The 12,643-nt window shown below is 52.1% G+C and overlaps 1 protein-coding gene across 1 annotated transcript; it reads right to left on the bottom strand.

Annotated features, from left to right (window-relative positions):
* Nucleotides 1–1,262: 1,262 nt before the first annotated feature.
* On the bottom strand, nucleotides 1,263–3,973 carry Myod1 (myogenic differentiation 1). The gene is made up of 3 exons (NM_176079.2): nucleotides 3,137–3,973; nucleotides 2,605–2,683; nucleotides 1,263–2,294 (listed from the first exon to the last, which is right to left on the bottom strand). Exons 1-3 carry the CDS (start codon nucleotides 3,761–3,763, stop codon nucleotides 2,044–2,046), a joined length of 957 nt encoding a protein of 318 aa, NP_788268.2. The 5' UTR covers nucleotides 3,764–3,973; the 3' UTR covers nucleotides 1,263–2,043.
* Between the last annotated feature and the right edge of the window lie 8,670 nt (nucleotides 3,974–12,643).

Raw genomic sequence — 12,643 nt, 5'->3', positions numbered from 1 at the left:
GTGGTGTCTGTAGTGTGTGTGTGTGTGTGTGTGTGTGTGTGTGGTGTCTGTGGTGTCTGTAGTGTGTGTGTGTGTGTGGTGTGTTATGTGTGTGTGTAGTGTGTGTGTGTGTGTGTGTCCCTCACAGCCATTGTACATTGCCTACACTTGTCTCCCCCGACACATCTGAAATAGCACTTTGTCCAGAAAGCCTGCCTTGCACTCCGGCTGCACCAATGGCCTCCCCCTGCCCTCTACACAGCCTGAGGGAAGCCCCACAGCTCTAGAGATACGCTGGTCCCAGGCGCCCCTCCCTCCCCCCACAGGCTCTGAGCCTCCACCTTCTGATGAGCTGAGACAGTGGCAGATATTCTAAGGGTTGGCTCCTGACGGTGCTGTCTCTGTGCAGTTCCACTATTCTTAAGAGCTTGCATGCACCACACGGTTCAGAACCCATCCCCAGGGCCCTGTAGGTGTCTCTTCTTGCACTGGAGCATCTCACCCTTCTCCACCCTTGGGAGGGTATTGTGTGGCTCCAGGGCCAAAAGCTCCCACAGTGCCTTCTGCACACATCATGGACGGGAACCATTCTCAACTCAGCACACACTTCAGAGTCCCTAAAAGGAGATCTTTGGAAAGCAACAATAACTGGTTCTGGACAGATTCATTCTTGCGGAATCTTAATTAATTAATCCATCTATTGGCAGGGATTCATGTATCCCAGACTGGCCTGGAACTTGCTGTGTAGCTGAGCATGACCATGTACTTCTGATTTTCCTGTACTACCTCCTGGGCTTTGACACTGCAGCTGTGTCCGCCATAACAGGTCTATATGGTGCTGGGGACTGAGCGCGCCGCGGGATTTTGTGCATGCTAGGCCAGTGCGCTATCAACTGAGCCTCCTCGGCACTCAGTTTTCATTTTTATTTTAAAGAGAGTATTTGTTTTGAGGCAGGGTTTCTACTTTCTAGCCAGGGTGGCCTCCAGCTCGCAGCCATCCTCCTGCCTCAACCTCTTGAATGTGCTGAGATTGCAGGGATGAGCCAGCATGTCCGCCTTTTTTATCCTTAAACTAACATCAGCCTACGTGCACCTTTCCACTGCAATCACTGGTTTCCTTGGGAGGAGCAGGCAAGGCCTCAGGAATCTCCTACAGCTGGAGGTCTGCCTAGTCCTTCATTACCCAGCAGCACCCAGTCTCTGTGCTACCCTTCTACCACCTACAGGGGTCGCTGGGAGACAGTCTGCTCAGTTTGTGGAGTTTCTTTCTGATCCCCTAGGAAAAGCCAGAGCCACTGTTGTATAAATTAGCATCTTTATTTCCAACACCTGAGCGAATGAGCCTCGAGGCTCGCCCGCTTGAGGAATAAACATACAAAGATTTTGTTGCACTACACAGCATGCCTCGGAGATAAATACAGCCCACGGGGCTCCAGCTCTGGCCAAGCAACTCTTATTTACACGAATAGATTACAAAAGTCTTAATATAAAAAAAATAAGTGGTCCTGAACCATGGGAAGGGAGAGAGTGGGGTATGGTTGTTACACCTGTTACACCCGAGATCTGAGTGGCCTCCGCAAGCTGTGGGAAAGAGTGGGTGTCGGGGGGGGGCTCCAGAAAGTGGGAACAGTGTCTCCACAAACAACAGGGATGTGGAAGGCAGGGCTTAAGTGTGCGAGGCTCACCCTGTGCTAGGGACTGTGAGGAAAGGAAAGAGGTCCTGGCCACTCAAAGATCAGCTCTGGCCCAGTGAGGGACAGCAAGTGGCCTTCGCTGTGAGTCGCATGAAAAACAAAACAAACAAACAAAAAACCCCATGACTACAACAACAACAACAACAACAACAACAACAGCAGCAGCAACAACAACCAGACTTCGTCTTTTCCTTGGGGCCGGATGTAGGACAACAAACTTCTGCTCTTCCCTTCCCTCTGGAAGAATGGCTTTGAAAGGACAATTGGGAGGAGTGTCATTTAAGCTTCATTTTTGGGGGGGCATGAAGGACCCAGGGGCACCATCCCCATGAGTGCAGACCGGGCGCCCTCTGCTGCTGCAGCCAACCTCTCAGAGCACCTGGTAAATCGGATTGGGCTTTGAGCCTGCAGGACACTGAGGGGTGGAGTCGGGAGACGGGGTCTGGGTCCCCTGTTCTGCATCGCTTGAGGATGTCTCCTCTGGCGGACCCGGAGGCGACTCTGGTGGCGCATCTGGCAAAAGCAGCGAAGGCGCAGCGGGGCTGTCTGTGGAGATGCGCTCCACTATGCTGGACAGGCAGTCGAGGCTCGACACGGCCGCACTCTTCCCTGGTCTGGGCTCTGTGAAGGGAGGGGAAGGTTAATAATCCAAACTTAAGTCTCTTCTCAAGTTTCTTGCCCCTAGGCACGGAACTTTGTGGTAGAAGGGAAACTGAGGACTTGCTAGACTGCAAGGGAAAAGGAGAGGAAGGCGCATATCATAGTTCTTCCCCTCCCCACCCCCAACGCTTCCCTCAGTCACCCCAAGATATGGGTGCTTATGTGGTGGAGGTGGGAAGAGGGTACCAAGCTTAGGGACAGAGAAAAATTTCAAGGGGGACACGGAAGGCCGATGAGAGCCCGCTAGTTGGGAACAGCTGAGAATACGCACCGCTGGACGCCTCACTGTAGTAGGCGGCGTCGTAGCCATTCTGCCGCCGGGGGCCGCTTGGGGGGCCGCTGTAATCCATCTGCGAATAGCAAGGACGACGAAGTCAGGCCTATAGGGCCCGAGTGGGTCTCAAGCAAGACTCCTTGTCATCACCCCTCCCTCACTCCCTTAGTGTTAGCTGCCGGGTCCAGGACTGGTGCAGCCCCATTTAGGAGGTAGGAGCCAGCACTCATTGGAAGCTGTCCCATGCAGAGCCAAACTGAGAGTGGACAGTCACCCAAGAACAATAATCTGCATTAGGGTAATAAGGATTTGAGGAGGAAAAGCGTATCCCAGGGTCTGCGCAGCAGGGTTCTAATAACACCTTTAATTGGCAGAATCATAGATGCCCTGGGTCTCCAAAGCGACTCCAGTGACAGATACCATGAGCATCTGGGCATAAAGGACACCCCCACCCCAAGGGCCTTGGAAATGTTTTGCAGATACTCTAGGCGCTGCCTCCACTTGTCATCCTCCTTGGTCACAGCCTTACCATGCCATCAGAGCAGTTGGAGCGCGGGCTGGACGCGTCTGAGTCGCCGCTGTAGTGCTCACTGCCACGGCCTGGGGGCAGCGGGCCAGGTGCGTAGAAGGCAGCGGCGCCAGGGGGAGCGGCGTCCTGGTCGCGCAGCAGAGCCTGCAGACCTTCAATGTAGCGGATGGCGTTGCGCAGGATCTCCACCTTGGGTAGCCGCTGGTTCGGGTTGCTGGACGTGCAGCGCTTAAGGGTCTCGAAGGCCTCGTTCACTTTGCTCAGGCGGCGCCGCTCACGCATGGTGGCTGCCTTGCGGCGATCAGCGTTAGTGGTCTTGCGCTTGCACGCCTTGCAGGCCCACAGCAAGCAGCGACCCGCCTGGTGGTGCCCGCTGGGCGCGCGCACATGCTCATCCTCGCGAGCGCCTGGGCCTGGGTGCACCGTAGTGGGGAAGTGTGCGTGCTCCTCCGGCTTCAGGAGGGCTCCCACGTGCACCAGGCGCGGGTCCAGGTCCTCAAAAAAGCGCAGGTCTGGTGAGTCGAAACACGGATCATCATAGAAGTCATCGGCTGTCGCAAAGGAGCAGAGAGAGCCGTCGGGGCCTAGCAAGTCTGTGTCCCGGAGTGGCGGCGATAGTAGCTCCATGTCCCAGTTCTGGGTCCTGCTTCTCGCTCAACCCAAGCCTGAAGAGTCGTCTTAACTTTCTGTCACTCCTGAACCCCAATAGTACAATGACAATGGTTCTGACGGTTGGAATGCACACCTGCTGTCCTCTACCTTCCCTCCCTGTCCTGTCCTGTCAGAGGTGTGGTGAAGAAAGCAGTCGCGTCCTGGGGTGTCCTGGCCCCTAGCTTAGAGCCAGGCGCCCGGGGCTATTTATCCAGGCTAGCCTAAAAGCCCGGGAGCTGGAAAGGGAGGCTGGGGGCGGGGGCGCCTCAAGCCAATAGGAGTGTAGTAGGGCGGAGCTTGGGGTCCCCAGGGTAGCCACTGGGGCCAGGAACTGCCCCCTCCCGCAACTCTGTGCTGGGGCAGCTGCCTAACCAGGGAGGAGGGCAGAGACTGGCAGTCAGAAGCGCGATAGAAGCGCGATAGCACTTGGCTATCCGGTGCAGCCTGCCCAAGTCTCTCCAGTGCCTACTCCTCCAGCCTCTGTGTGCTGACTTCAGTGTTCACTTCGGAGCTGACCTCGGACTCCACTCTGTCTTGTGATTTGTAGGGATACCAGGCACAGCATAGGAGTTAGAAATCAGATTTCAGGTGGTTCAGAGAGAGACTCAGGGCCACGGGGCAAAGACCTCTAGAGAAGATCGGAGAAATGGTGACACCCAGAGAAGTTGAGCCAAGGACGAAGTGGGCAAGAGACAGTGAGACTCAAAATGTCTAGGTGGGCAAACCGGAGACAAAAATGATTTACTGACAGTGTTATCTGGTCATTCTCCACCTGGGAATGGCTCAGAGAACATCTGATCTTTCACAGGAAGCTTAGAATCCCGGCTTATCTATGTGTAGTGGGAATCATCATCAAAACTTCAAGCCATTCTATTCAAACTGGGGTGGACAGCCCAAGGAAAAGAGGGAGGGAGAGGGAGGCTCTACCCAACTTATGGGTCTGTTCTGTGAACAGGATTCCTTCTGGAAGTGTCTAGAGACCCAAGGTGGGGAGGGGGATGCGGGGGGGGTGTCTAGGTTGATCTGTTTCTACAGAGAAGAAGAAAACCGTTTTTGCTCCGAGGGGAGCAATGGGAAATGCCTTTCTTAAGGGTCGTGATGGCCAGGACTTGGCCTGAGGATCTCACCTACAGTAGAGTCCACACAATTTTGTTGAGATGACCTCTTCCCAAGTCCGTGTCCACTACATACCCAGGAACAATGACAATGTCCAGGAGTAACTGTGGTGATGATTGAGAATCCAAATCAGGGAAGGATGTGGAAATGTCAGTGGAGGTGCATGACTCTGCCATCTTCTTGCTTCTGTCTCCAGCACCCAGTTGCATAGTATAACCAGCAAGCTTCTCAGACTGCCTGGGACACTGAGCCCTGGCAGAGGCCCCTGGAGGCTCTGGCTCTGTTTCTCTGGAGACTGTAGCTGAGTCTCTTCCAGCAGGTTCACTGGGGAGGTAGGATCAAAAGGAAGGGGCCACCTTGTGGGATCTCTGTCTCTCCTACACAACCCAACACACCCCAACCCTGGGATGCTCATGCTTTTGAGGGTTCTGGCTAGAAGTCTTCCTTGGCTATGTCTTCTCTCCTGGATGCCAGAAACCTAAGCAAGGGTTATGTAGGTGTCTTTCCCACAAACTTCTGGAAGTCATCTTAACTGGCCCATCGTACAGACTGGAAAGCCCTCTCTACCCAGCAGACCAAGCCAGGAACCTCTTTTGGAGTCCAAAGGTTTTCATGTCTCCGACACCAGGGGGGCTGATGGTCTCCATCATGAAGTGCTCACACTTTACCCCATGGTTTCGCCTTTGTTTGTTCATCCAGCATTCACTGTGGCTTATCTAGCACACAATAGCTACTGGTCCGGGTATGGGGGACCCAGCAGTAAACACAACCAAGGTCCTATTCACGTAGTTGAATTATAGGGAAGTCAATCAAGCAAGGGTGTTTGTGGTATCAGGGGTTTACCAACTCCACAAAATAAAATAAAAATTAAAATAAAGCAAGAAGTAATCTTTATTCCAGCGATCAGGGAAGGATCCTCTGGGATAGCTGTGTTTGTGTAGTGCCCTGGATGAAGGGAGACAGAAGCTACTATTAGCAGATATTTAGGGTTAGAGAGAGGGACAAACATGTGTAAAGGTCCTGGGGCAGCACTGCTCGATAGGTTTAATGCATAGCAAGCAGGCTCGAACTCAGCTTGTGTCCCCAACTTGACTGGGAGCCACCATTCTTCTTAATGGCTCTGTTCTAGTTTTATTCTTCCAGTTCTCCTCCTCTTCCCCTTCTTTCTCGTCCTCCTCTTCCTCCCCCACCCCTTTCCTCTAATACTGAACAGGGATCCATCCTCAGAGTTATTCTCGCTACTCTCAACTTTAGTTCTGTTCCCTGGTCTTTCCCTGGGATTGGCTGAATCGGGTCTCGGCTCAGTGCTCTACAAGTAGGTGGGAGGTGAGGACATAAAAGGTGGCCCAGTCAGAGGACACTGCCACAGTCTGAACGAGTGCTCATGGCCACTCAGGCGGCTGCTTACTTTTGGGAGGCAAAGTGAATCTGGTGAAAAGTAGCTGAATTCCAGGTACACTGTCAAGATGGAGCTTGGCAGGCTTGCAGAGAAGGGGTGGCTCAACACTTAAGGGTACCCACCGGTCTTGCAGAGGACCTGGGCTTGACTCCCAGCACCTGCATGGTTGTTCACGACTGCCCATAACCCCAGTTCTAGGGATCCGATGCCCTCTTCTGACTTTGGTGGGTCACAGACGTGCTTGCAGGCAAAGCCTGAGGGCACATAAAAACGTTTAAATCTCTAAAAATAGAGATGGGGCTAGCAGGATTTCTTGATGACTGAATGCGGACGCAGGGACAAGGGAGACATCAAAGACGGCTTTTGGAAGGAAGGAGCTGGGACACAGTGGGTGAGTGAGTGTCAGATCAAAGATCCAGTTCGGGCAAAATTTGAAATTCACAACAAACATTCAAGGTGGATTTGTAGTCTGAGAAGAATTCATGTGGCCAGAGGTTCAGAGGTCCGAAGGTCCAGAGGGGAAGGCTGGGCATGATGAAGTGCTGTCCACTGCTCCTGTAAGACACCTCCCAGGTCTGTCGCTTCGAAGGTCACCATCTAGATTATGCTAACTCCTGCCCTTGACTCACTTAGATGGCCCCACTAATCTCTTTTCCCCTCTCTTGTGGGAGTAGATCTGGAGCAAGAGTCAGGTTAAGGTGTTTCCAAAATCTCACCCTGAGATCTGCAGGAGTAGGACTCCTCCTCCCCAACCCCTGCCCTGAGCCTGTATGTCCCAGGGTACATAAATCCATACCCCCACCTATGCCCCACCAGAGAAGGTCAGGTAGCCAGGCAGGCTTTCTCCTTATGAGGTCATGTCCTGTCCAGCAGTACCTGGAATTCCTCCTTATGCAAACGAGGCATCCCCAGTAGCCCGGCCCAGAACAATGATGTACACGCACCCCTGTAGCTTCTACTCACCTCTCCAAATTTAAATAGCCTTTGGTCCCCCAATTAAAGGAGCTACTCCATGGAGACTGCTTCCCTAGAAGTCTGCTCCTTGCTGCACCCACCCAGCGTTTGAGGTCTCCATCACCTCCAGCTGTTCCTGCCTCACTTTCCCTCTCAGGTCTGATCATGTTTTAAGGGAGGGGAAGAAGAGGGGTGGATTGGAAGGACACTTTCTAGCACACTTGTCCCTGAAGCTCAGTCCTTGTACAACAGCCTCAGGGAATGAAGGAAGTCCCTGAGTTCTTCGCACCTGTTTACCATTGGGCCAGATAAAATCTCATGTCCTTCCCCAACTATATGGTCATTCAGGAACCCTACTCACCCTGTCTCCAAACTTCCGCTGGAGCCACTCTCTCCTCAGATAGCCCTGCCCTTCCCTTCTTTCAGCCCCACACAGCCTCCCTCAGAGTCATGGAGTCTCATGCCTGCTGCCCCAAGCCTGCTGCTTTCTCCCCTGGCCCAACCCATGATTGGCAGCTTTTCAGGACTCAGGTCTCAACTCCAGTGTTGCCTTTGGAATGTCTGTGGCCATTTCTTCCCAGATAGTTATTCTCCCAGGCTTGGGGAATATCACTCAGCCTTTCCTCTATAACGATCCTGTCTGCCTGTCTGTTATTCACTGAGGGGCATGAAGACAACCAGAGTGCAGGAATGCTTTGCTCACCGTGGCATCTTCCACGGCGGTAACAGTGGTTACGTGTCAAGTGAATGAATAAACAGCCTTGGGTTCTTTCGATTTCTATCCTTATATTTGAATTTAGCAAAATGTGTTACAGGTCATTCTATGCCAGCAAACCTGGGTACTGTGTAAGTGATTATTCACATGAGCCCTCACACTGCGTCTTCCCCGGCAAAGTAGAGCCTCATCTGCCTGGGACACGCTCCCTCCCATTGACCTGCTGAAACATCGCAGCGGTATGCTACCAAGAGACGTGGTGCTCATCATAAACGCCCTTTCGTTTGACTTACATCCACGGTGAGGGTTGCAAGTGATTGTTACTAGCAGTGATTTTGATGGAAAATACTGTTTCCTCCATCTTTGAACCTCGGCTGCAGGTGCTCAGCACACAGTAGGCACACCACAAATGTCCCTTGGCTGATGAACAAGCAAGTCCGCTTCAGTATGCAGTGCCTCGGCTTCCCGAAGGGAGCATTTCAAACCATTTGTGCAAATCTACTGTCTTTCTTTCTCTCAAACCTGAGCAAGCAACAGCAAACACAGAAATAAGTTTTATGCAGAATCTAAGTGATTAATTACAACTTCGCTTTTTGTTTTATGGTCGTCAAAACTTTCTCCCAGGAGAATGCCATTGGCTCTGGGCTGAGGTGTTGTCCCTTCAATGCAGGGCCTCTTAGGCTATAGGCCCACTGACCTGGAGAAGCACACAGCTCACCCTGGGGCTCAGTTCTCCTGTCCCCATAGGTGGCTCCTTTGATTTCCCCCCTGTCCTTTCCAGGGCTTGCTGTTCAGCCCCCTTGGCTAGTCTGCCCAGGGGCTATAAATGGAGAGCTGGCTTTTGGGCAGGAATGTTGGTCTGGCTAGGCCTCTGGGGTGTTGCACCATGGGGAGCGGCAGCCTTTATATATATAGCCTCTGGAAACCGGATCCAACCAGCACCTGCCCCAAGCCTCGGGCACCTCTGCCCTACCCACACTGAACCTGTGGCCTCTGCACTTTGCCACTGCAGGCTGCATTGCTGGCTTGTGTCTAGGGGGCTGAAGGACTGGAGGATGAAACCATGGGGAGGTCAGGTTGAACAGGACCAGCCCCAGGTTCAATCTCTGTCCTAGGCTTTCCCTTCCCATGTATCCTGCTCTGTTCTCTTCCGGTTTCGCTTCCCAGGAAGCCTGAAACTGCCTGCTACCAAGTAAAGATCTGGCCAATGTAAGCTGATCTAGAGGAATTGTGGCTGGGCGCAGATGTGGTCCTGGTCATGACCAGGGTCCCAGAGATGTCTCCTATGTCTCATGGGAGTCTTCCAGACTCTGGTATGTACAGGACCTTGGGAGTCTGGCAAATGAACTAGGTGGTGGATGTCAGATGTTCTCACAGCAGTGAGGGACAAGAACACTGAGGTGGTCCAGGGTCTGTGGGTTTAGGAGGTGGTGTACGCACCGTGGGACCCTTCAGGAGGAGAAGTCTATGGGTCGTTCTTTCATTCAACAAACATGTATTCAAGTGCTGGGAATGCAGCAAGCAAAAGAGTGTCCAGTCACGTGGAGCTGATATTTTGAGAGAGCAAGATAGACGACAAACACTAAATATACCAATTAGTCAATTTCATAGCCCACCACAAAGGTAGGATGTTTGGTACAAGACACTAAAGGCAGAGCAAGTGGAGGGCACAGGTGTGCACTGTGGGGAGTGTGTTAACTGGAGTGACACGGTGACATTTGTGCAAAATGGTAAAAGAAGATCTGGGACCAGCCCAGGGGACCTCTGGGGACGAATGTTCCAGGAAGAGAAAAAGGCATAATGGAGCATCCTCTGTGGAAGGAGACCTCTTCCGGAAGTGAGAAGGAGGCCATGACTCAGTGTCTGGTGCTGTGTGTGCTCAGTGAGGGTGTGCAGAGGGAGAGAACTCAGAGTAGGGCTGTTTGAGCCATCTGCCAAACTAACCAAACACCACCAGGGCACTCTTTTTTTTTGGTTCTTTTTTTCGGAGCTGGGGACCGAACCCAGGGCCTTGCGCTTGCTAGGCAAGCGCTCTACCACTGAGCTAAATCCCCAACCCCCAGGGCACTCTTTAAACAGGTTATGGCAGTTTCTTCTGCTCCCTATTTAATACGTTCACGAAAAGCTCCCTCCCATACCGACAAGCTCCTAAAGTGGACATTTTTTCTCAAGAGGGAAATTTCTAGCTATTACATTTTCCTTTAGTTATAAATTCACGGAGAAGTAAACTTCCGTTCAGCTCAGCATGTAAGGGGCAGAAGGCACAGGGTGGCTTGCCATGAAGTTGACAGTGGAGGACATCACAATAGTCCCCAACTTTTCACTACGCCGGCCGTGCACTGTTCATGACTCGCATGCCAGGCACACCTCACAGACATCCACAGGCCATGTACACCCTATGGGACATAAACCCATCACAGGCCCTGTATACCTCTCATGTCAAGCACATATCACATACCATGAGCACCTCACATGCCAGGCACACATCAGTACCCCACATGCCTCATCCTATGTACAATTCACACACATGCCTCATCCTTTGTACAGTTCACAGATGATGCACATACCACTTACATAGAACACTCCATCGGTCACAGATACCTCACAAGCCAAGCACACCACTATGCAATTCACACCTACATGCCACGAACACCTCATATCCCATTCATACTTCAGCCACCTTTGCACCTTACACACCATCCCCACTGTACGTGCAGTTAACTCCTCACCTGCCAATCATTGCACACATGCCATTCACACCACACACACCATTCGCACTCCACGTGGTAATCACTTTGTACATGCCACGCACACAGTTCAAGTACCATTCACACCATGCATGTCAATCATAAGCCACAAACCTCCCATGCCATGCACACCCCACATGCTATTCGCCTGCCTTTTACACCTTACATGCCATTCCCACTGCACATGCCATTCATACCCCACATGGCTTTCATCCCCCGCATGCTATCCACATGTCATTTACATCCCACATGCTTATCATGCTATTCACACTCCACATGTCATTTATACCTCACGTGTCTTTCTCGTTCCTCATTCCATTCACCCTTCATGAGTGTTCACACTGCCATTCACACTTCACATGGCATTCACATGACATATGCTATGCCACGCTATGCACATGTTATGCCTACGCCATAATACCCCTCACCCCCCAGTTCTTTTTCAAGACTAGGGCGCCCAGGAAATGAAAATCACCAGGACCTAGGACTGTCTGGCAGGGTCGGGAGCCTGTAAGCACCACCTGCTGCCTGGCTTCTGGAACACCCTGAGAGCTATTCATCTGGACTCCCCTGTAGGCTTATTCTCTATGTCGCTGAAGACCTTTCCTGCCTGAGAGGTGAGCTCTGGGTTCTAGTGGAACATAGATTTTTTTTTAAGATCCTAAATGTAAACCCACCGAGTTAACAGAACCAAACAAAGGACAGAGGATACGGCTTAAAAGCTAGAGATGCTAAAAGGGCTCTTGAAAGTGTCAGTCATTCTGGGAAAGGACATTAGCCGTGTGAAAGGAGAGGTCGCAGTGAATAAAGAAACAACTGGGGGGTGGGATTTAAGTCAGATGGGAGAAACGGTGTGAACGACATGAGTGGTGTGAACAGCATGGTGGGGTGTGAATGGCGTGCAAGCTGTGAATGGCGTGTGCAATGTGGACGATGCGTAAGGTGTAAACGGCAGGTGAGTGTGAACTGTGTGTACAGCGTGTGTAGTCTGTGCGAGGCCTAGGTGGCACGTGAGGAGGGAACGGCATGTGCTGTGTGAGTTGGGATTGACCTCGAGCTGAGCTGACGTGGCTGACTATGAAGGTGCCAAAGGTGCCTTCGACTCATGCATGTAGGCAGTCATGGTCACCAGAGGGTGTCTTTCTGTGTCCTCTGCCTGTGTTGTTCCACAGAGGGTAGTCCGAAGGTGCAAGCCACGGGCCTGAGAGAGCTGATGAGTACACTTGCGTGCAACAATTGTTGGTTTTTGCCCCCACCCTTCCACGTCCCTATGTGAGTAGCACAGGCACCATGGCCATCTCCCACGCCGGCTTCCCCTCATGCTCCGCCCCAGTTTTCTCCCACAGTGCACACTGCTTTGGGAACACCTCACATGTAATGAACATATCTCTCCATGGATGCTTCTCATATCAGTATATCTTCCATGTAGCGCAGCCTTGTGTTTGTGCACCCCTATTGCAGAATTGACACATTCGCATGGATGTGCGTGCCTTCGCCATGTGAACTTCACCTTGTGCCTGGTGTGCCCCTGCCACACTTTGTGCGTGTAGAGCTATGTAGAGCACTAACATCGGTGCCCATCCCATTCTGTGTTAGTTCTCTGACACTGTAGACCTCATACGCGGTGTGCGTCTCTCACACACCTTACAGTCAGGGTTTCTGTTGCTGTGATAAACACCATGACTGAAAACAACTTGGGGAGGAAAGGGTTTATTTCAGCTTATAGCTTGTTGTCAATCATCCGGGGAAATCACGGCAGGAACTCAAGGCAGAAACTGATGCAGAGGCCACGAAGGAGTGCTGCTTACTGGCTTCCTCTCCATGTCTTGCTCAATCTTCTTTCTTACGCCACTGCCCAGGACCACTTCCCAGGGGCAGCACTGCCCTCGATGTGCTAGTACATCACAGGTCTGCTCTTCAGTCAA

The sequence above is a fragment of the Rattus norvegicus genome, chromosome 1 (assembly GCF_036323735.1).
Source record: "Rattus norvegicus strain BN/NHsdMcwi chromosome 1, GRCr8, whole genome shotgun sequence".
Classification (NCBI taxonomy): Eukaryota; Metazoa; Chordata; class Mammalia; order Rodentia; family Muridae; genus Rattus; species Rattus norvegicus.
Note: the sequence above shows the minus strand (reverse complement) of the source record. Positions and strands in the feature narration are given on the sequence as shown.

Coding starts and splice junctions, on each gene's coding strand:
- Myod1 (NM_176079.2), bottom strand. CDS start 3,763: ATGGAGCTACTATCGCCGCCACTCCGGGACACAGACTTGCTAGGCCCC. Junction 2,684..3,136: donor CCAACTGCTCTGATGGCATG/GTAAGGCTGTGA, acceptor TGCTATTCGCAG/ATGGATTACAGCGGCCCCCC. Junction 2,295..2,604: donor CTACAGTGAGGCGTCCAGCG/GTGCGTATTCTC, acceptor CTCCCTTCACAG/AGCCCAGACCAGGGAAGAGT.